The sequence below is a fragment of the Leucopleurus acutus genome (genome assembly GCF_964270905.1).
Source record: "Leucopleurus acutus genome assembly, chromosome: 12".
Classification (NCBI taxonomy): Eukaryota; Metazoa; Chordata; class Mammalia; order Artiodactyla; family Delphinidae; genus Leucopleurus; species Leucopleurus acutus.
This window is the reverse complement of record NC_139154.1, coordinates 966,155-987,639: the sequence shown is the minus strand read 5'-3', so window position 1 is coordinate 987,639 and position 21,485 is coordinate 966,155. Positions and strand designations below refer to the sequence as shown.

The 21,485-nt window shown below is 53.4% G+C and overlaps 2 protein-coding genes across 7 annotated transcripts; one reads left to right on the top strand and one right to left on the bottom strand.

Annotated features, from left to right (window-relative positions):
- Window positions 1–2,901: 2,901 nt before the first annotated feature.
- RTKN (rhotekin) lies at window positions 2,902–17,592 on the top strand (the record flags this gene model as incomplete). 6 transcript variants are annotated; one of them, XM_082852093.1, is made up of 12 exons in its annotated part: window positions 2,902–3,194; window positions 11,010–11,209; window positions 12,986–13,047; window positions 13,145–13,198; window positions 13,296–13,413; window positions 13,630–13,839; window positions 14,536–14,630; window positions 14,735–14,841; window positions 15,065–15,193; window positions 15,896–16,064; window positions 16,234–16,338; window positions 16,916–17,592. In XM_082852093.1, exons 1-12 carry the CDS (start codon window positions 3,084–3,086, stop codon window positions 17,248–17,250), a joined length of 1,695 nt encoding a protein of 564 aa, XP_082708219.1. In that variant the 5' UTR covers window positions 2,902–3,083. The 6 variants fall into 6 exon arrangements, with proteins under 6 accessions (XP_082708219.1, XP_082708223.1, XP_082708222.1 ...); XM_082852097.1 differs by lacking the exon at window positions 16,916–17,592 and adding an exon at window positions 16,732–16,841; XM_082852096.1 differs by lacking the exon at window positions 2,902–3,194 and adding an exon at window positions 4,099–4,381 and having other exon boundaries at window positions 11,017–11,209.
- A 137-nt stretch (window positions 17,593–17,729) lies between these two features.
- Window positions 17,730–21,448, bottom strand: WDR54 (WD repeat domain 54). The gene is made up of 10 exons (XM_082851240.1): window positions 21,415–21,448; window positions 20,815–21,103; window positions 20,585–20,647; window positions 20,118–20,184; window positions 19,974–20,027; window positions 19,519–19,646; window positions 18,536–18,636; window positions 18,274–18,436; window positions 18,010–18,084; window positions 17,730–17,925 (listed from the first exon to the last, which is right to left on the bottom strand). Exons 2-10 carry the CDS (start codon window positions 21,034–21,036, stop codon window positions 17,794–17,796), a joined length of 1,005 nt encoding a protein of 334 aa, XP_082707366.1. The 5' UTR covers window positions 21,037–21,103; window positions 21,415–21,448; the 3' UTR covers window positions 17,730–17,793.
- Window positions 21,449–21,485: the final 37 nt, after the last annotated feature.

The window sequence follows — 21,485 nt, the reverse complement described above, 5'->3', positions numbered from 1 at the left end:
GTTCGCCTACTTCTGTTGTGTAAAACTCCCACCATGGCCAATTTCATTACTGAGCACAGAGTTGGCAAGACATGTAGTAGCACACCGTGACATAGCATTTCAACCATACGGACACTATAGATGTAAACAACCTCAAGGGATAATGGGAAAATGCAGTAAAATAATTAGGAAGTGATGAATTTTGAGTTTTATCACCTTTGCTTTAATATTATTTATTTAGTTGTGAGTTTTTATGATTCAATTATTAATTAAAGCTGTGTTTAACAGCTGGCATGCACAATTCCAGAAAATTCCAAAATTGTCTCTCACGAGCCAGTATAAGGCCTCAGCATGCCACGGCACCAGGCTGTGTCTCAGTGTTTTTCTCTGATGGTGGGGAAAGTGTGCTTTTGTTCATTTATTCCTTACTTTGTATTATTTTTTAAGTGGTAGAATAAGGATTGTTTTAAAAAACTGTGTGTTTTCAAATAAGAATTTAATTAAAAAATAATAACTCCACAGAAACTTTGGCCCTTGTTTCTCTACCATTGGTTGAGAACAGTGTAAGCTGGCTTCCCAAACTCCAGTCACAACCTCCTCCAAATGATTCACACAAATGGATGCCAGACTATGATCTCTAAAATATAACTTTGGCTGCGTCACTCCTTTCCCAAAATCTTCAGTCACATCGAGTGCAAATTCTCTGGCAAGATTTGAGCTCTACTTCTTTTCCAAATGCCTTCCATTCCTCCAGCTCTTGTCAGGGATTTTTAAACACTTCCTTAGGTCCCATGTCCCACAGGTGTGTGTGTGTGTGTGTGTGTGTGTGTGTGTGTGTGTGTGTGTGTGTGTCTGCGTGCAGCTGAGGGCCTCTGGAGAGGACAAGATGTGGGGCTCCAGCCCCTGCTTCTATCACAGCAGCTCTGATTATATTTCACATGTTCCAGGTGAGATTTCATTTGGAGAAAAAAGCATTCTGCTGCTAAAAGCCAAACATTTGAAATGAACAATTTTAGTCCAACAATATGGCTCATCCCAGTTAAGCACTCTCAAATCTGTATGCTTTCTTTAGGCATCTCATTTGTTCACTTACTTCAAGTGATGGTTTATTGAGTACTTCCTATGTGCCAGGCACTGAGCATAAAGCAGTGGACAAGACAGACTCTCCCTCCCTGGGGGAGCTTACAGTTTAGAGGAGTGACAATAGATATTTGAAGAAACTCAGAAACAATGCCTTTCCTTTCACCTCACTCCTCTTTGAGGTTTATCTCAGAGGCCACAGATTTATAAAATCTTTTGATCTTCCTTTCCTACGACAGAAGAACTCCCTTCTCCATGTACACTTTTGTATGTCAGGATGTTTGTTGTTTTTCCTGTCCAGCATCCATTCCCTCACCTTCTGGTAGTAGTACCTGGAACAGTCTTTCAGAAACCATATCTCCCTCCCCCATCTCTCTCCCAGCTCACTGGGTTCCATTTGGTTTCCAGGAGTGGGAAGTGACCTAGGCCTGGCCAACTGGCAAATAGAATCCTCCTCAGCCACAGTGACTGGTTCAGGTCTGGCCACCCCTCTGCCTACAGTGATTGGTTTGAGATGGATAAATCATCCCAAATGGCCCATAGTGAATCCCAGACATGTGTAGGAGCTTCAGGAAACAGATGTTCCCTTTTCTGCTGAATTTAAGTCTGAAAATATTATAGACCCAGAATTTTTGGCAACAATCTTGCTATGCTGTGGAGAGTGAAGCTAACATGGAGGAAAGCAGAGCCAGATGAAGGAGAGGGATGGAATCCTTGTGATGCTGAATGCCTGGGTCAAGCCACAACTAAAGCCTGACCCCTGGATATTATTGTTCCTTAAGCCATATATTTCCCCTTTTGCCAAAGTAATTTTAAGTCAGGTTTTCTAAAAGAATGTTGAGTAATTTGTCATAGCAGAGCAGTTCTAACCTGGGCTCTCTAAAGCTATAAGCTGGTATTTCTCCGGCTCTGGCTGTGAAGGAGCCCCACTCTCTCTCGAGTTCTCCCCAGTAAGTTCATAAGTCCCCAGAAAACTCCTCACGTGTGGTCAGCAAGCTAATCCTCTGCCATTTCCTTCTGCCCCAGGAGGCTGGGGGTGGCCCCTTTTTCTGCAGAAGCTGTGAATCCTAACCCTGTCTCAGCGACCCAGCAAAACAGCTGAGAGCCCATATGAGGTCATAGATATCCTCACCCTCTTAAGGCACTTAAAGTCTGGGTCCAGGGAGCTGAGGTCACTGGTGCCCCATCCAAGGGCACAAAGGTGCTTTACCTGGTCGTTTTTCTTCATAGCTGCACTTACGGGGTGCTTGTCTTGTGCCAGGAACTATGCTGGGCATTTTACACTCATTCTCATATGTAATCCTCATAGCGACCTGAGGAGTGGAGGTAATTAGTGTATCCCCATTGCACAAGTAAGAAAACTGAAGCTCAGAAAGTTTAGTGACAGAGCCAAGGATCCACGGTTAGTAAGTAACAGAACAGGGCTACCAGACACGTGAACTGCGGCCACTAGGGACGGAGGGGAGCTTTAGTGGGTAGGGGGACGAAGAAAGGACCTTTGGGACAGTAGGAAGTTGAAACAGTCGCCTCGGAAGCTGCTTAGAGGTGAGATTGGGCGCCATCCCAAGGCCGGGCTGTGTGCCTCTCGGCGATCCCTGGGCCCCGGGATTTTCCGCGCGCAGGGAGTCTGGCTAGCCGAGTGGGGGCGGCAGGGGGCGGGGCTTCTCTGGGCTCGCCCCATGCCCAGGTGAGGCGCTGGCTACCCGGGCAGGAAGGGACGACGCCCCGCCTCAGTGCTCGCGAGGTGTAGGGTGCCCCGGCTGTCGGGTCAGGCTTGCTTGGGGACCGGGACTGGCCCGGCGGGCAGGGCCTTTGGCGGGGGCGGGGGTTTGGAGTGGAGGGAGAGCGTGCCGCGCCCTGCCCGGCCCAGGTGTCGTCTCCGGGGGCGGAGTTTGGGAACCGGGCCGTGGGAGATTCCCGGCCGGACTAGCTGGCGGTAGGCGAGGGACAGAAGCCTACGAGACAAGGCAGGGCCGGGCGGCGCGGGGAGTGCAGAGGGCAGGCAAAGGCGGGGGACCGCCAGCATGTTCTCCCGAAACCACCGGAGCCGGGTCACCGTAGCCAGGGGCTCTGCCCTGGAGATGGAGTTCAAACGCGGCCGCTTCCGACTCAGCCTCTTCTGCGACCCACCGGAGGTGAGAGACCCGCGTCCCTGCCTTCCCCTCCCCGGGCTCCCGCAGCCCGGGCCGCCTGGGCCTCCCGCCCCGCCCGCGCGCGCCGAGGGGCGGAGACGCCGCGGGCCTGGTACAAACTAGTAGTTGTTGACTTAAAAAGTCAGGCGCGGACCGTCTGCACGTTAATCGGACCGTGCCACCCCAGACATTACCTGGCCCAGTTGGGATGATTTGCCTCCGCCTGGAAAAACCTCGGGTTGGCTTCAATTTAAGGGGCCCTAGGCTCGATTCCCCAAATGTGCCTTACCCCGGTCCTTCACGGCATCCCGGAGCAAAGGGCGGTGTGCAACCAGGCGGGCTCTAACAGATTCCTGGCCTAGGCGCCCGCTCCTTCCCTGGGCTCCAGCCGCAACCCACAACCTGTCTCAACCGTCTGGGACAGCCTCCATCATCAATCCTGACTTCTCCGCCGGTCTGCCCCCTTCGCTGAAACCCTCCCCAGCTGCTCCTCTGTGGCTGGGAGAATCGGGAGTGAGGGGGGTCCTTATTAAAGATTTGGGATTACTTCCCGCACTCAAACTTTCAGCCTCCTTTCCTGGGGCCTAAGAGGAGTCCAGCCTCTACAGTTGCCTCCTCGGCCCACCACTCTACACGTTGCTCAGGTCTGAGCCTTACCTGTAACTCCCTAAAGAGGCTCAGGAGGGTCTGAAAGATGTGGGGCTGAGCTAGGACTGACAGGGCGAGTAGCTACAGCAGAGGCTATCCCCAAGGTCAGCTCTCCTTTCCTGCTTGGCCTGGAAAGGGTTAAGTGAGAGGGCCTTCCTCACCCCTCCCTGCCGGGATTCCAGGCCTGGCTTCTGCACTTTACCCTACAGCCTGCCCAGAACTGCACTTTACCCTACAGCCTGCCCAGAACAAAGGCTCTTTCACACCGGTGTCCCAGTGTCCCGGGGCTTCGTTGACTTTGAAGCTAGTGGGCCTCGGGGAGAGGACCTCTGTCGGGTCCAGCATAAGCAACGCCGCGTGGGGCCAGTGTGGGGGAGTGAGGGGCAGGCCCAGGGACCCGGAGGAGGGGCCTGTGAGCTGGGGCCGCCCCCGGGATAAGCCCAGCCTTTTGGGGGCCGTAGCGGAGGAGCCGGGGATAAGCCCGGCCTTTTGGGGGCCGTAGCGGAGGAGCCGGGGCGGAGCCGCTGGGACCCGGCGGAGCGGTATGTGACTCCGTGGGCCTGGGGTGGAGGGGGGTGGCAAAGCTGCAGCTGGCTGGGAATCGGGGCTGGTTTCCTGTCTGGAAGGGAAGGGGCCCGCAGAGGGGAGCGGGGGCAGCAGCAGCTAGGCACACCCCTGCCTTTCTCCCTCCGTCTCCTCCCTTCTGCTGGAAAAGCGAGGTAATTGTGAACCCAGGGTGGGGCGGGCTGGATGGGGGCCCCAAGTTGAAAGAGGTGGCTCTGGGGGTTGAGCCGCATTTACCCCTCTGTCCCACTCCCTGGGCTCACTCAATAAGGTCCTCACCGTTATCCTTCTTCTTCCTCAAACTAAGCCAGAACCCCTTTCAGAAAGCAACCTCCTGACAAACCCCACGACTCTGTAGAACCTGCATGAAGTGTCCCCTCCCTGCCCCCTTTCAGTTGTGCCTGCCCCTCACACCCTACCGCACACAGATTCTCTGTCCACCAGACCAGGGATGTGGGCGGGGGCTGGGGAGGGGCCAGAGTCGGAATGAAAGAGCCTTTTTCTTCCACAGCTGGGAGAACAGCTGCCACCAAAGCAAGACTGGACACTCTGTGCCCAGAGTCCCCTCTGCAGCTGGCCTCCTCTCCGGGGACCCTGCTCATCCTCACCTCGCTTTCCTTTCCCTCCATGCCTGGCTCCCATCAGGGCCCTGGAACAGCGGTAGGCAAGGAAAGTTTGTCACAGCAGCCAGAGGGGTCTAACGGGAGTGCAAGAGGGACAGGGGCTGCCTCTGCCCTCTGTCCAAGAACTGCCCACCTCTTTCAAGACCAGGGGAGCAGCGGGAGGAATTGTGGGGCAGCGTGGTGCTTGCTCGCCCCACCCTTCTGAGGGGTCAACAAGGGAAGGGGCACCTGGGGGGCACAGAGATGCAGGACAGATTGCACATCCTGGAGGACCTGAATATGCTCTACATCCGGCAGATGGCGCTCAGCCTGGAGGTAACGCCCCCACCCCTGGAGTGCACCTCCTCCACAGCATCCCAGCCCATCTCTGCTCTGCCCTTTCCTGCTGGGGCTGAGCAGGGAGAGCAGAGTCTGCTCCAAGTGGGGAGAGGGATAGGCGGTTCTGTAAGCCCTTCGTTGGGTGCTCCGTGTGGACCCAGGTTCAGTTCTGCCAATTAGAGTACTGTGTTGGCAACAGGGTCTTCACACCTATTTCTGGAAGCTCTGTGGTTTGGTGTGGATGTGTGTTCTGGGGCTGAGGGCTCCTTTTAGGTATGGGAAGAAGAGGGGAGTTCAATGTGAGAGGTTTGCAGGAAGGAGATGGTCTTACCAGAGAAGGGGAAGAGGACTCTAGGGCAGGATTCTGTGGCCCTGAAGATGGCAGGGAGCTGTTTATTCTTTTTTTTAAATAGATTTATTTTATTTTTTTTAAATTAGTTAGCTAATTAATTAATTTTTGGCTGCATTGGGTCTTTGTTGCTGCTCACTGGCTTTCTCTAGTTGCGGCGAGCGGGGGGTTACTCATCATTGCAGTGCACAGGCTTTTCTCATTGCTGTGGCTTCTCTTGTTGCGGAGCGTGGGCTCTAGGCACGCAGGCTTCAGTAGCTGTGGCATGCAGGCTCCAGAGCGCAGGCTCAGTAGTTGTGGCACACGGGCTTAGTTGCTCTGCGGCATGTGGGATCTTCCCAGACCAGGGGTTGAACCCGTGTCCCCTGCATTGGCAGGCAGATTCTTAACTACTGCGCCAACTGGGAAGTCCTTTTTTTTTTTTTTTTTTAGTTTTTGGCTGCACCCCACAGCATGTGCGATCTTAGTTCCCTGACCAGGGATCGAACCCACACCTCCTGCATTGGAAGGCAGAGTCTTAACCACTGGACTGCCGGGGATGTCCCTCATTTATTTATTCTTAATCACATTTATTGAACACCTACTATATGTCAGCTTCTTTCTAGATCTTGGGATACCTCAGTGAACAAAACAGGAAAGGTCCATTCTACTGGGGGAACAGACAAGAAGCATGCAAACTAATAATCTCACATAGTGAAATTATGATGAAAACGGGGGGGTGTAATAAAAATCGGGTAGGGGGGGCAGCATTAGATGTAGGAGTCAGGGAAGGGCTCTGTGAGCTCTTTGAGCTGTGACCAGAAGGATATGAAGATATGTAAAGATGGGAGGAAGGGCTTTCCAGACAGAGGGCATAGTAAGGGCAAAAGGCTCTTAAATGAGGATGATGGTGATATGTTTGTGGAAGAAGGAGAGCCAGTGGGGCTGGAACATAATAGCTGGGGTTGAGCTGATGGGTGCGAGCCAGATTATGCAGGGCTTTGTAGTCCGTGACAAGGCATTTAGATTTTACTCTAAGTGTGATGTTGGCTCATGGAAGGGTTTTAAGCAAGGGGACAACTTATCTAATGTTTTAAAATGATGGCTGTTGTGTTTGAAAGGAATAGGCTAGGCAGGGGTGGGGGGTGGGAGGGAGAAGGGTTGGCCAGACGAATAGCAGAAGACCACCAGCTAGGAGGTCGTTATAGCCTTAGGGGAGTGAACCTGGTGGTATGGATTAAACGCTCTTGGTGGAGATAGGGAGAAGGGGGTGGATTTCAGATGATGGTGGTAGATCTGACAGGGCTTGCTGACGTACTGGACATGTGGGTGCGGCCAAGAGAGGGCTCCAGGATGACTCTCTGGTGTGTGGCTAAGCAACTGGGCGATGTGGTCATTTACTGAGATGGGGAAGAGAGAGGAAGCTGAGGAAGTGACTGCCTGAACCAGGCAGGGTGTTGCTGCTAAGGGAGGTCACAGGCAGGACAGTAGAGAGTCCAGCTCAGAAGGGGAATTTATTGCACATGTGTTTGTACCCTCAACCGGGTCCCCACTCCCTAGATCATGATAGACATTACGAGTCAATCATGGCAGTCTTCACCAACAAATCCACGCATGGCCTCACAATCTTTCTCAGCTCAACCTTGGCATAAATTATGCAGGTTGTGTCCTTCATAAGGGCACTGCATAGTGGCAGGAGTCCTGGTCTGGTTTCAGGTGGTGTGAGGAGGGGACACCTTTATCTAATTTGTTTGCCTGGAGAGGATCATCTTTTTCTAAAATGGAGAAAGGTGCCCAAGGATCCCATTGGGACTCTGACACTACATATTGTCCTCTGTTGGCATATGAAATAAAACCTATTTGCCATCCCTAGTCCTCTGCACTGTCCATGTTACTAGTTACATGTGGCTATTAACTTTAAAATTTAGTTAATTAAAATGAAATAAAATAAAAAATTTAGTTCCTTAATTACTCTAGCCACATTTCATGTGCTAGATGGCTGCTGAACATTTCCATCATTGCAGAAGATCTTATTGGCCATGGCTGGTCTAGGTATTTAAATGTTCGAATTCTGCATGCCTCCCCCTCCATGTAATTTTTCTTCATAGGAGCTCTGCCCAAGTTCTGGGGAAGAGGAGGGGGCTTAGATTTCACTTTGATCATCTCTCATTCAGTCTTGGGTTGGTTGAGGGTGCTGTGTTCTTTCTCCAGGAAGCTCAGCAGTTCCCCAACCCCCATCCCATTGATGTTTCAGGGATTAGCAAGAGAGGTAGTCGTGGAAGTGTAAATTCAAGAAGACTTTCTGGAGGAGGCAACTTAAGCTGCAATTAAAGGGAAGGTGGGAGTGCTGGGCCCAGGTAGGGGTTAGACTTTCCCATTTAATCCTCAAACAGTAGGAGGTGGAATTACCACGCCCTCCCACCCCCAGTTTACAAACAGAGGCTCCAGAGGTTAAGTTCTCATGGCTAGTCAAGTTCCTAAGCCAGGATTTGAACTTAGCCCTGGTGGAGATTCTAAAGGGAACATAAGGTGATGAGAAGCAGAGAGGGAAGTCAGAGATAGAAGGGAGTGGGAGGAACTGGAAAGGATGTCCAGAGAGGGCCTAATGTGTGCTGGGGCTTCTGCCCATGACTCATCCTCCTTCAGCCCCTTGGGCCCTGAGCGGAGTCCAGCTTAGGGCTCTTTCCCAGGGGAGTCTGGTGAAAGTACTGCCGGCTTGGGAAGAGAGGGTGTGTGGGTGGGGAGGGGGGCGACATGGAGCTATACCTGAGGTACGGAGATGGGGGTGAAGCTCCGGGATCCAGAGCCTGCGTCAGGATTCCCGAGGTGCTCTGCCTAAAGGATGGGAGATTTCTATGGCACTGTCCACCGAGGGCCGTGGGAGAATGGATTCGGACCCGAGTGCATGGGGGGAGAGTGGTAGCCAGGGTGTCTGCACCCCCAGTCCGACTCATCCAGGCTGGATACAGCGACTTCTCTGCAGCCCCAGTTATTCCGATGTATACACTATCCCCCTCCCGTATGCACCCGGGCCAGGAGTCATCCTGGAGGGCAACTGCAACCCGGAGGGGCCCCCTGGCCTCCGGCAGCTCCGGAGCCTGGAGCCCTTTCTAGAGTGAGGCCGGTGCTCCCGGAGGTACCGTTCCTCCGCGACTAGGTCTCTGTGGTTAGCACCACCTGGAGCCTAACCGGGCCAATCGCACAGAGGGACTGAGGGACCGCCTGCGTCCCGGAGCCCCTCGGCCGCTCTCGCGGCAGTTGGTAGATGATGTCATCGGCTCTCTCTGCGGGCGGGGCGGCTCCCCGGACCAGGGACAATGCCCGCGTTGCGCCGCACGTGCAATGGACAGGGCTAGGGAAGAATTCGTGAGCGCTAGGGCCGGGACCAAAAGGCTAGTCAGGAGGTGGCCTGCGGACGCTGCTCGGCCCCACCCCCCTCACCTGTTTGGGGGTGTTTGTGGTAGAAGCTAGATGCAGAATGGGATAGGGGTTGGCAAGCAGCAAACCGTAGCAGAGGTGGGACCCTGGTGCAGGCAGTCATGGTGGGGGTAGGGGCAGCTGTGTAGTCTGAGAGGGCTTCCTGGTGGAGGCGGCGTAGGTACCCGGTTGGCCTATTTCTGAAGGGTCAGGAAGGGAAATGTGGATAGTGAGGGTGATGAGATGAGGTGAGACGTGATGAAAGTCTGGCCCAGCTCAAGTAGGGAAGGAAGAATCAGCAGGGAGGCTGGACAAGGCAATTCCCGGAAGCAGGAATTTAGGGTGTTGAGGTCTTGGAGACTTGAAGGCTGGAGTCATCAGGAAAGAAGCAAGGGCACATAGTGTGGAAAAGAGCTGGTGTGAGGGGGAAGACAGGTTTTGGTTTTGTGCAGTCACACTCATCCTCCTCTTCCAACCCTGTGACTCCACTTGGCTTGCCTTCTGATTTGTACACTGTAATAGGGTTAGTCTTCCACCTCTTCTCTGAAGCCTTCCCCATCACCTCAGCCAGAAACAAATAGGGTCTGTTTCCCGTGAGTGTGTGTGTGCCATGACGTGGCACTTACGGAGCAGCCATTAACGTCTGCATCTCTCACCTCCCAGCTGGATCTCAAATATGGAGCTTCGGACAGCACAGGGATGCTCCAGTGTTATTGGGTGAATGCTACTGGGCTGAAGTAGCATCGTTAAAATAAGCACCCCGCCCCATGCATACCATATGCTGTGCATTGGGCATTGTGCTAAGTGCCTACTCACTCCTGACTTGCTTTACCTGTTTTCCCATCCCCATTCCTTGCCTCTGTCCTTACCTCCCAGACTCAGAGGGCCAGCAGATGGCAGGTGCCCAAATTTGGGGTGTGTACTGCATTCTGTGCAGCATGGATGAACACTGTAGGCGGTATGCTCCTTCTCCACTGACCCCTTGCCAACTAAATGTCCTCTCTCATCACTTGAGTCTTTGGGGTAAGCCAGGATGGCCTTTACTATCTGTGGCCATTCCCTTTAGGTGGTAGTTCTCAGCCTGGGCTGCACCTCAGAGTCACTTGGGGAATTTTCCAAAAAATGCACATGCCCCACTCGTAGAGATTCTTATTCTGCTACTCTGAGGTGGGGTCTCGTGATTTATTATTTTTTTTAACTCAGAAGATTTAATTTTTTAAAAGGTAACACAATTTCCAATAGTACAGTAGTAAAGGAGCATATATATAAAGTATCATAAATTGATTTTCCATTCCTGGCTCCCAGCCCCACAGCCACTACTATTTTATGCATGTCTATCGATATGTATATGAATATATATATATATATATATATAGTGTACAAATGGTAGCATGCTGTTCTTTCTTTTCTCACTTCATATACTTTGAAGATCGCTTCATTTTTGCACATGTCTATCTTACTCTTTAATGTCTGCAATAGTCCATATTTCATGGTATAGATGTGCTATAACTTATTTAACCAATGCCCTATTGAAGGACTTTTAATTTTGGTGTTTTAAAATGATGCTGCAATGAATATGGCTCTGCCCACAAGTGTAACTATATCTGTAGGATAAACTCCTAGATGTTGGATAGCTGGATCAAAGGATATGTGAATTTGTAGGTTTTACATATTTTTCCAAATTGCGCTCAAAAGAGGCTGAAAAAAATTTATACTCCTAGAGGGAGTATAAATTTTAACAAAGTCTCTCTGGTTATTTGTGGGCTGCTGAGGTTGAGACTCAACCCTTGACCTTTAGTTGCCTGAAACATAAGTTTCTTGTCAGTTCCTCGTGGGCCACAGTCCACCTGGGAATGAAGGGTGCTTCAACCTGTCCCCCAATTGACATTTCCTTCTCATCCTTATCCCCACTCCGGCTAGGACACAGAGTTGCAAAGAAAGCTAGACCATGAGATCCGGATGAGGGAAGGGACCTGCAAGCTGCTGGCGGCCTGCTCCCAGCGAGAGCAGGCTCTGGAAGCCACCAAGAGCCTGCTAGTGTGCAACAGCCGCATCCTCAGCTACATGGGCGAGCTGCAGCGGCGCAAGGAGGCGCAGGTGCTGAGGAAGACAGGCCGGCGGTGAGCAGGGGGGAAGCGAGGCTTTATGGGAGTAGTGGCGCAGTGTGTGTGTTTATGGAGTATGGAGTATGGAGCACCCTGAAGATGACTTCCTGGTGAAGACTTACCAGGGTCCTAGAAGACACCTTGGTGTTTTACCACCACAGTGTGCTGCCCAGAGGTGCACTAGTGAGTTGCAAGACACTGGCTCAGGAAAGCCAGTGTATCTGGTGAAAGGCTGGCAGTCTGAGGAGTAGTCATGCAAAAGTGCTAATTTGCTAAGCCCTGCCTGTGATCTGATGAGTCTGGCTGGCTGGCTTCTGGAAAGCTAATTTTCTCATAGCTGGTTCACCAAATGGCCAATTTGCTAAATGACCAATTTACTGTAACTGACCATAGTTCATTGTACCTGGGGTTTGCCTCATTAGAGTCAGGGATTGGGAAAAGAAATAATAAAAAAAAAAAAAATTTGAGGGAAAGCCTACCCACTCACATAAATTAGATTGTGCACTAAAAGGACTCCACTCTTGGATGTGAAACACAACCTACACTGGCATTAGACTGCTGATCTGACAAATCTGTACTGAAATGGTTGAGGCGATGCTCTGGTAAAACTAAAATGTGGGAAAAAGTATTTGGCAAATTGATCGTTCTGAGAACTGACCATTTTTGGTGAACTGGTCATTTGGAAAACTGGCTTCTGGCAAAGTAACCTGCTTGATCCCACAAGGCTGAGTGGGGAGAAGGTCCAGGCCCCTCACCGACATAGTGTCATCCCAGCTCATCCATGAAGGCTGACACAAGGAGAGGTTGCCAGGAAGCCTCCAGAGTGCACCCATGAAGACACCAGGGGAAGGCTGCTCCATAAAGTTAAACGAAGAGCAAGCAGGCATGGGGACACCTTCTACTGTGAGTTTGCTGTCTCTTAAGAGGCGGCCATTGACAGGCTCTGCCCTGCCCAAGTCCCCACACAGCCCATACAGCGTGATCTGAGGTGCACCCCAAGTCCCTGGCAGCTAAACACATTGCCATCAATGCCACATCATTTAGTTTAAGGCTAAGTCACTAATTTCATTATAATGAATTATAAATTAGTATGGATAAGCTGGCCATCACCTTAGGAGAGGGACACAAGCTCGGTGAGTCCTAATGATGGGCGGGGAGGGGAGGAAGGCCGATGTCCCCCCTGCGGGGGGGGGGGGGACTGGGGAACTTGGGGCACTGGGAAGGTTCGGCCCATCTAGCCAGAAGGGTAGAGGAGAAATCAAAGCTGAGGGGGAGGATGGAGAGAGATTTGCAGTAAATGGAACACAAATGTTCCCTACTTAGGTTCCTGATTTTCTGACTGATCCAGTACCCTCCTTTATTGAAGTGATGAGATGGTGGAGAAAAGCAGCCTCCTTTGTTGTTAAAAACAAAGCCTGCAAACTCCTCCAAGCCTGGGGGTTAATGGAGAAGAGTCCTTAAAAGGGAGTCTCTCTCTGTGGGCACCTGTGTCCTCAAGCCCCACTTCTCCCTGGCAGGAGTCTGGGGAGGTGGTCAGGAAGGGTGCTTGTGCGGAGGGTGGCCTGAGCTTGTACTGTGTGTGTGAGCTAAGAGCCTCTAACATTCCCAAGCCCAGCAACCTCCTGGGTTCAACTGACAACTCTCCCTAACAGTCCTTCAGCCCTGCCATGTCAGCCTGGCTGGGACCTGGCAGCTGGGTCCTGGGCCAGGGGTGTCCTAGAGCCCTTGGGAACCAGAGCCAGGGGGAATAGTGTCAAGAGGCCAGGCTAGGACGTTGTGATTTGCCCACAGGCCTTCTGACAGTGGGCCGCCCGCTGAGCGCTCCCCCTGCCGTGGCCAGGTCTGCATTTCTGGTAAGAAGCACAACTACCCCAGCTGTTGGCATTCTTTGCCCAATGATAAGATCTCCTGCCCCATCTCAACATCTATTCCTATCCGTCTGCCCCTTAGATCTCCGGATTCCACTCATGTGGAAGGACACAGAATATTTCAAGAACAAAGGCGGTGAGTTCCACACACGTGGGACAAATTTAAGGGAGTGACCCTGAGATTGGAGGTCCCTGTGGGGCACATCTTTACCAGTTTTGCTTTCTGTCCCCAGACCTGCACCGTTGGGCTGTGTTCTTGCTGCTGCAGATAGGGGAACACATTCAGGACACGGAGATGATCCTGGTGGACAGGACCCTCACAGACATCTCCTTTCAGAACAACGTGCTCTTGTGAGTATGAGTACCTCATCCCTATGGCTCCCACCTTTCTCTACTCTGCTCGAATCCTTGGATGAGGTAGCCACAGGGGAGGGGAGGGAGAGGAGAGGGAGGAAGGGAGATGGGCCTTCCCTGTGGAGCTGTCCTGTACTTGCATGACATCCATCCTCCACCACAGCACTTCCCCAGACCATCCTCCTGTCCTCTCTTCCTCCCATATTCCTATAGTGCCGAGGCAGGGCCAGACTTTGAACTGCGGCTGGAGCTGTATGGGGCCTGCGTGGAAGAGGAGGGGGCCCTGGCTGGAGCCCCCAAGAGGCTTGCCACCAAACTCAGCAGCTCGCTGGGCCGCTCCTCGGGGAGGCGTGTGCGGGCATCTCTGGAGACAGCTGGGGGCTCAGGGAGCAGTCCCATCTTGCTCCCCACCCCGGCTGTTGGGTAAGGCCCTGTATTCCCCCACTGCCCTCAGCTGGCCACAGGTGACCTCTGAGCTGTGTTGAGCATGCAGAACTTATTTTGCACTGCTGCCAGGACATGCAGACAGATATGAATAAGCAGTGGTCACATAGCTGGGAGGCACTCTGGCTTGTACCTCAGGGCTTGTACCCCAAGCCAACTGAGAAGAGCAGTAGGAATGCAGGAAGAGCTAGGCTCTGGGGTCATCACTTTTTGGCAGCAGCAAATACATCTTATGTGGATAGAACAGAGTGCCCCTGGTTGAAGCAGGGTAGCCTGGGTCCTGTGGTGTTGCCTACAGGAACCTGGAGGCACCTAGTGGAACCACTGGGTCTCTGAGCAGCAGTTTGAAAACCTTCCAGGTAATGAAGAGAGTGCTTATTTTGGAGACAGATATAGATTCAAATTCCAACTCTAAGCTATATTTATGGGCAGATATCTTAACCTCTTTAAGCCTCAAGCTGCCTCAGGGCTGTTGTGGGAACACAGTGGGATAACATATTTAAAGCACAGGCCCCGGCACTTAGCAGGAGTGCAGTAAATGTTCCAACCCCTGTGGGGGAGGCAAGCTAGTTTTCTGTGGGGCAGCCTGAACAATGGGGCAGACCTCCTCAGCTTACAGCTCCTGCCATCCAACATGCCCCTCATTAGGCTCCTGCCCACTTCTCTGTCCTGTAGTGGTCCTCGTTACCACCTCTTGGCTCATACCACACTCACCCTGGCAGCAGTGCAAGATGGGTTCCGCACACATGACCTGACCCTCGCCAGTCATGGTGAGTATGTGTGTATGTGGGGGATGCTGGATGGTGAGAAGAGGGGCCGTTGGATGGTCCCCTTCACATTCCCCACCCTCACCCTGCGCTTCTTCCTGCCCCAGAGGAGAACCCCGCCTGGCTGCCCCTTTATGGTAGCGTGTGTTGCCGTCTGGTGGCTCAGCCTTTCTGCATGACTCAGCCTACTGCAAGTGGTACCCTCAGGGTGCAGGTGAGGGGCCCTGAGGAGTGGAAGGGAACAGGGAGAAGGCAGAGGAAAGCCAGATGACCCAGGAATCAAAGAACTATTGAAAAAGCAAGATCTGGGTGGAGGAAGGAGGGGCATGGCAAGACGAGAGGAGGGTGGGCAGAAAGGAGCAGTTTCTCTGTGGGGGGCTGGGAAGAAGGGTGTTGGGGGTGTGATTCCCCTAGGAAACCTTGAGTCATTTATGCAGCAAACTGGGGAGCTGCAGGACTGGGTGCGAGTGCATGGAGTCTTGAAAGGCACAAACCTCTTCTGTTACCGGCAACCTGAAGACACAGACACTGGGGAGGAGCCGCTGTTTACTATTGCGATCAACAAGGTGATGAATCCCTGGTGGTGAAGCCACCCAGGTGGCAGGGTTCGGGAGCCTCTCCATCAGGCCCCAGGAGGGTGGGCACAGACCTCAAAGGGATCAAAGCTAGCCTCCTGTTCCAAACAGCACCACACCCAGCTTCAGGGCCAGGGTTGTTGGGACCATATTCTCCCCAACCAGCATCACTGGAAAATGATCGTCCCTTCTACTCACCAACCTTAGACCCTGCCAAGTCTCAGAGAGGGTTCTATAGCCAGTTTAGGACTTTTCATCCTCCTTCCATCTTTCCCCTCAGGTTCAATCTGCATCTCCCTCACCGTTTCCTGGTTTTCTCTCCCAACCCAAGTCCAAGGACCCTCTTTGTTTCCTAGCCCTTTTGCTAGCATTCCTGCCGACTTATGAAAGTACTGAGGGACCTCAGGCCTCGGCATTCCTGTTCCTGCCTGCCTCCTTGCCTTCCCTGCCTCACTCAACCCCTCCTTCCCTGTCTCCGTCTGCTCCTCTTTTCCTAAGGACGACCTGTCTCGTCCCCTTCCTTTCCTGCTATTTCTTTCCACTCTGGTCAGTAGGAGGCAAATGAGAGGGCTTCTTGAAGGCCCCACAAGCTCCTCCTTCTAAGGCAGGGATGACCAAGCCTGCCTGATGTCACTGCTGACTTCTGTGACCAAGGTGAAGGTGGTGGAAGCAGATCCTGTCTTTCTCCTGCAGGAGACTCGAGTCCGGGCAGGGGAGCTGGACCAGGCAGCGGGCCGGCCCTTCACCCTGAGCATCAGTAACCAGTATGCGGAGGATGAGGTGACACACACCCTTCAGGCAGAGAGTCGGGGAGCCCTGCAGAGCTGGATGGAAGCTCTGTGGCAGCTTTTCTTTGACATGAGTAAGAGGGGGGGGGGCTGGATTGAACCTTCAGGAGGGACTGTGGATCGTTACTTTTACCAGAGGCCTCTGTTTCAAGAATGTGTGGAAAGGAATGTAGCAGGGGAGAGGGTAGCCTGGCCCTCTCACAGTCCTCCCCCTACCCACCCCAATCAATGCCCTCCCTGCAGGCCAGTGGAAGCAGTGCTGCGATGAAATAATGAAAATTGAAACCCCTGCTCCTCGGAAACCACCCCAAGTACTGGCCAAGCAGGGGTCCTTGTACCATGAGATGGGTGAGTGAAAGTGCACTCTGGGATCCTGATGGGAATTTGGGTCGGGGGCTTCAAGGGAACCCAGATAATGGAGACAGAGAGAAAGCACACTTCGGGCTAAGGCAGAGCTCTGGGGACCCAAGTCCCACCCAGCATTCCTTTCCCTTCTCCAACTCTTCTTAAAACCACCTCCACCGAAGTTCACAACAAAAACCCACAGAACCAGATGCATTTCATGGATTTTTTTCCCGTAATTTCTTCTTTTCTGTCTCCCTTTCTGCATGTGGATTCCTGTCTCCTCCTCTGACCCTTCACTTGCCTGGCACTGCTTTCATTTTCCTCCTCTTTCTTGGCTTCTTCACCTACTTCTGCCCACCCTCCTCTCCCTGTCTACCCTGTCACCCCATATCCCAGTCTTATCAGAACCTGTGACTCCAGGGGGCCCAAGTGAGGGGCTGCTCCTGCAGGATAATGCAATCTCAGCTGAGATCCAGGCTTGGCTTTCCTCCTACAGTGACAGGTGATGCTCAGGGCTGAGTAGGTCTGGGGCCTAAGCTCTGACTAGCCCCCTCCCCTCAATCCCTTCCCGGTGCCACAGCTATTGAGCCACTGGATGACATCGCAGCGGTGACAGACATCCTGGCCCAGCGGGAGGGCACGAGGCTGGAGACGCCCCCACCCTGGCTAGCAGTGTTTACAGACCAGCCTGCCCTGTCTGGCCCCTGCTCGCCTGCTTCAGTGGCCCCAACCCCAGCCCAGACCCATTCCCTGCCCTGGGGGAGACCCCGAACGTTATCCCTGGATGCTGTCCCCCCAGACCACTGCCCTGGGGCTTCTCACTCGGTTGCCCCTCTACCCCCGAAGCGGTCCCCACAGTCCAGAGGCCTCTGCAGCAAAGGGCCACCCGACACTTGGCTCCAGTCCCCAGTGTGAGATGGTGCACTGGCAACAGGATCTGGTCAGAAGAGGAGATGAGCTGTGTGCAGTTGGGCTCTGGATTCGGCGCTCTTTGTAGCAGCTTGGCCAGCTTGGCCTCCCCTTCCTCTGCTGGACTGGGGATAGGCTGGGGAGGGGGAGCAGAAGCCCCTTTTAAGCTGTGGTTGTCATGGTGCTGAGGGACTCATTCCCAGGGCTGGCTGGGACCCCCTAAGCCCTTCCTGGGAGAAAACTGGAACCAACCCTGCCCTACCTCCCTGCACTAACCAGCTTTGAGGATGGCACTGAAGAGCCCTGGGAGGGAACGCACCTCCCTTGTGACTCCCACATTGACCATTAAAGTTATTTAACATCAGCCTTCACCTGGTTCTTGAGGACAGGTTGCTTCTTGGCTTGGTCTGGACCTGTCACATCCCCTCATCCCTGGAGCTTAGTTCACTAGTTGTGAAGTATGACTATGATACTGAGTAACCAGACAAGGGCTGGGTGGAGGCGGGTACTTTATAAATACCACAGGGGAAACGGAGGGCTGCTTTTCTCTCACATGCTGCTGAATCTCAGGATCTCGGCGAGGTCATAGCCAGTCACAGCAAAGGAGCTGCCTGCAGGATCACAGAATCGGGCACCACACACCTGGGTGTCGGCTACACACTCTCCATGACAGTGCTCCACCTGGGAGAGAGGAGAGCTGCTCAGGGCCTGCTGCCTCATGCTTGGGTCCTCATTCCACTCCCCTTCCCATTCCACAAGACACACCTCAATGTAGCCACCCTCTGGGCTTCTGCTTAGCTTCCAGATGTGTACAAAGGTGTCCTCAGCCGCAGAGAGTAGCTATAAAAAAAAAGGCAGGGAGGACCAGTGGGAGTCAGAACGTGCTGACGGGACTGGTGTAGGCTGTAGAGCCCAGTCCAGGTGCCTGAGGAGGGGCCGACACTGAGTGGCAGAGATAAGCCTGTGGAGTTCCTCTCAACATCCCAGCACCAGGAACAAGGGTATGTAGGGACAGAGGAGGAGACTGACCTTGCCCACCTCAGGAGCCAGATCCAGGGCACAGATGGCCCGGGCGTGGGCATCGATCTGGACATGTAGAGTTCCTGTACTGGCTTCATACAGACGCACTTGCCCGTTCCCATAGCCTGCTGCTATGGTCCCCTGCCACAGCTGCACAGAAGGGCACGGGACCCTGCAAGAGTGATACCCTACTTTGATTTCCCAGACCCAAGCCTACTCCCCACCCGGAAGCTACCTCAGGAAGGCCTCAGCCCCCTTCCGCCTCACCTACCCGAATCCTGGAATTCGGGTCAATAATTTGAATTCAGGCCCTGACTGCCAGACACACAGCAAGCCTGAGTCATCTGCTGTCACCATGTCAGCCACGCAGTCCTGAGGGGAAAGGCAGGATCAGCCCTTCCCTTTCTCCCCTGCTGGGTCCTGTACACAGGGCAGCAGGGGAAGGGAAGCAGTATTTGCATCTTTGCCTCTCCAGGGAAAGGGCAAGATGTGAAGCCATCACTGGCTGGAGGGGTCCCCTGGAGGCATAAAATGCTTTCCTTGTATTCTTTATAGTCTCACTCCCTACCCTGACCCCAACACACACACCATGTGTTTGGGTATATAATTGTCCTCATTGGATGGATGATGAAACTGAGGCCATAGTGTTAGGACCTTCTGGAGGTCTTGCAGTGAGCCAGCCACAGTCATGACTAGACTCTGGGCCTCTTGACAACCCCTAAACCCAGGCAGCCAACATAGCCCATGGGCCCAGCTCTGTGCCAGGTGCGGTGTAACATAGGAATTAGATGATACATACCCTGTTTTCAAGAGGTTTACAATCCAACTGGGGAGACAAGAGTTGTCTGAGGGCAGTATCAATTCAGGGTTCAGCTAAGGGAGATCAGCGGGAGCTGGAATAGGGGGAAGGCTTCCTGGAGAGGATAGCACTGGAGGTGGGCCTGAACTTACCGAAGTTCAGAGAAGGAAGCCACACATGTCAGAGCTGGAAAGTATCTCAGAAACCATCTGTCCCAACTCTTCCATTCACACCAGTATTGTAAAGTGTGAGTGAACTATTAAATGCCACGTAAATGTAAAGTATCTCAGGCTTCATCACTGGAACTGAGGTTGCTAAAGCCTAGGAAAGTGCGGCAATTTGCCCAAAGTCATCCAGCTGCTTCGTGGCAGAGCCACGGCTGGAACCCAGGTCCCGTGCCTCCCAAGGTGGGGAGGCCCCCAGATTCACTGGAACAGTAGGGGGAATCCACTCACCTGTCCCTGGGCAGGCTCGGTGGCAATGTCTGTGACTGGTGTCTGGTGCCCAGCCAGCTCTTCACTCAGTACAATGTTGGGACCCTTGGCTGGGATGTCAAAAACCAGTACCCGGCCTGACCACATTCCTGCAGAACCAGTGCTCCACTGATGGCTTCCTGATCCTCCCAGGTCTCCAGCCACCACACTCAGCACTCCCACCATCCCAGAAACCTTAGTAACAAACCCACCTCTCACTGCTCCAACAGCCCCACCCCTACCTTCACTACCCTTTTCCTATCCCACCCTGCCCCTATGAACCCCACCATGGCTTTTTGGAGTCTCTCAGATCCCCCTTCACTCCCACCCTTCCCTCTAACACTGCACAATTTCCTCAGACCTTTGGCATCCTCCTGGCCAAAGGCTATACCCCTATACCTCAGCACCCCCCAACGCCCTGCCCTTGGCCCCCTCACCCACACAGATGAAGTGGCCACTGGCAGCAATTCCTCGGGCAAACACAGCCTGCACTGAGAGGGGAAAATGATTAGAAATAGCGTCTCCCCTAACCCCAGCAAACCCTCCCTACCCCCACCCAACCCACTCAGTCCTGCAGGTACCTAGAGAGGCATCTCCAGCATCCAGTGCATGCCAATAGACCATGACGGAGCCATCAGACTCATACATCTGGAAGACCAAGGCAAGGATGGGGTCATGACGCAGCTGACCTTTGCTGAGCTCTGTGCTGATTACTCCACATACTCATGTTAGCCTTAGCCCATCTAATCCTCAAAACCACCCTGGGAGGTAGGCACTACTTCTATCTCCATTTAACAGAGGAGGACACTGGGACTCTGAGAAGTTAACTGAATTGCCCAAGGTCATACAACTTATAAAAGGGCAGATACTGGAGACGGCACTTAAGAACTGGAAAACAAGGAAGGCATGAAGATGAGAAATAAGGAAGAGGGGGCTAAGCATTTGAACAGCTTGGAAATGTTTAGAAATAAATGGGGTAAGGTCTAGGGGCCTTGGAGAGAAGTAGAGAAGACCCTAGTGGGGGAGGGCAGGAAGGTCCTCTTCTTACTTGTATTCCTCGATGTGAGGTGAGTACCAGCAATACTCGGAAAGGGAGGACACACCAGTGGACCTAGAGGGAGATGAATCAGAGTAGGAAGAAGTGGTCAGAGCAGGGGAATGAGGACTCAAAAGTGTGGAAATTCAGATGGTTAGGGAAGGCCTGTTCCTTGAGGTTTGGAGAGGAAGAACTGGTTTAGGGTTGGGTTCAGTAACACCACTCCTAACTCCACGCCTCACCTGGGTGATAAGTGGGGGGCTTACTCCAGCGCCCTCCTTAGCTTGGAGTTGGCGCTGGGCCAAGGGCACACCCTCAGGAGCAGCGCTGAGAAGCTGGGCGCTGGGTCCATGGACTACTCCAAAATGTGTGAGGTTGCGGCCGGGCAGCTGCAGCACACTGAGGTTGTTGCACAGGGCGGCGGCTGAGCCTCGAAGGGGGATGGAGCGCTCCCGGCGGAACATCCTTGGGGAGAGACGCCCGAATCACTGGCGCGCGGAAGACAGACGACAGCGGAGATTCCTGTGGGGGCTGGGAGGTGGGAGTGGGTGCTGTCACGAGGCACTGGGAGAGACCCCTGAGATTGGGTTGTGATGTGAATGAGGGCCTCGAGGATGGTGATGGGGGATCACATGGCGTGGGAAGGGTATTGTGGAGCAGGCAAGGGGAACCCTAGGGCTGAGTCATGAGGCGACAGGGGTTCCCAGAGGAGGAATTGCGGTGGCCCAGGACTCAGTGGCCCCAAGAGCCCGAGCCAAGGCGGGATGAAGCAGGGTAGCCCCCAGGCCCTTCCTCCCTCGCCCTGGCTCCCCGAAGCCCCCGGACCAGGTCAGAGTTCACACCAGCAGCTTGCCGGACACGAGAAGCGTCCCGTCCCTCCGAATCCGCCGCCACCATAGAGACGACGCACGTA

Excerpts from the sequence above, each read along its gene's own strand:
- WDR54 (XM_082851240.1), bottom strand. The coding sequence starts at position 21,036 with ATGTTCCGCCGGGAGCGCTCCATCCCCCTTCGAGGCTCAGCCGCCGCC. Across the intron at positions 20,185-20,584 it reads CCTCACATCGAGGAATACAA|ATGTATGAGTCTGATGGCTC; the intron begins GTAAGAAGAGGA and ends TTGGTCTTCCAG. Across the intron at positions 18,637-19,518 it reads CCGAGCCTGCCCAGGGACAG|GACTGCGTGGCTGACATGGT; the intron begins GTGAGTGGATTC and ends CTTTCCCCTCAG.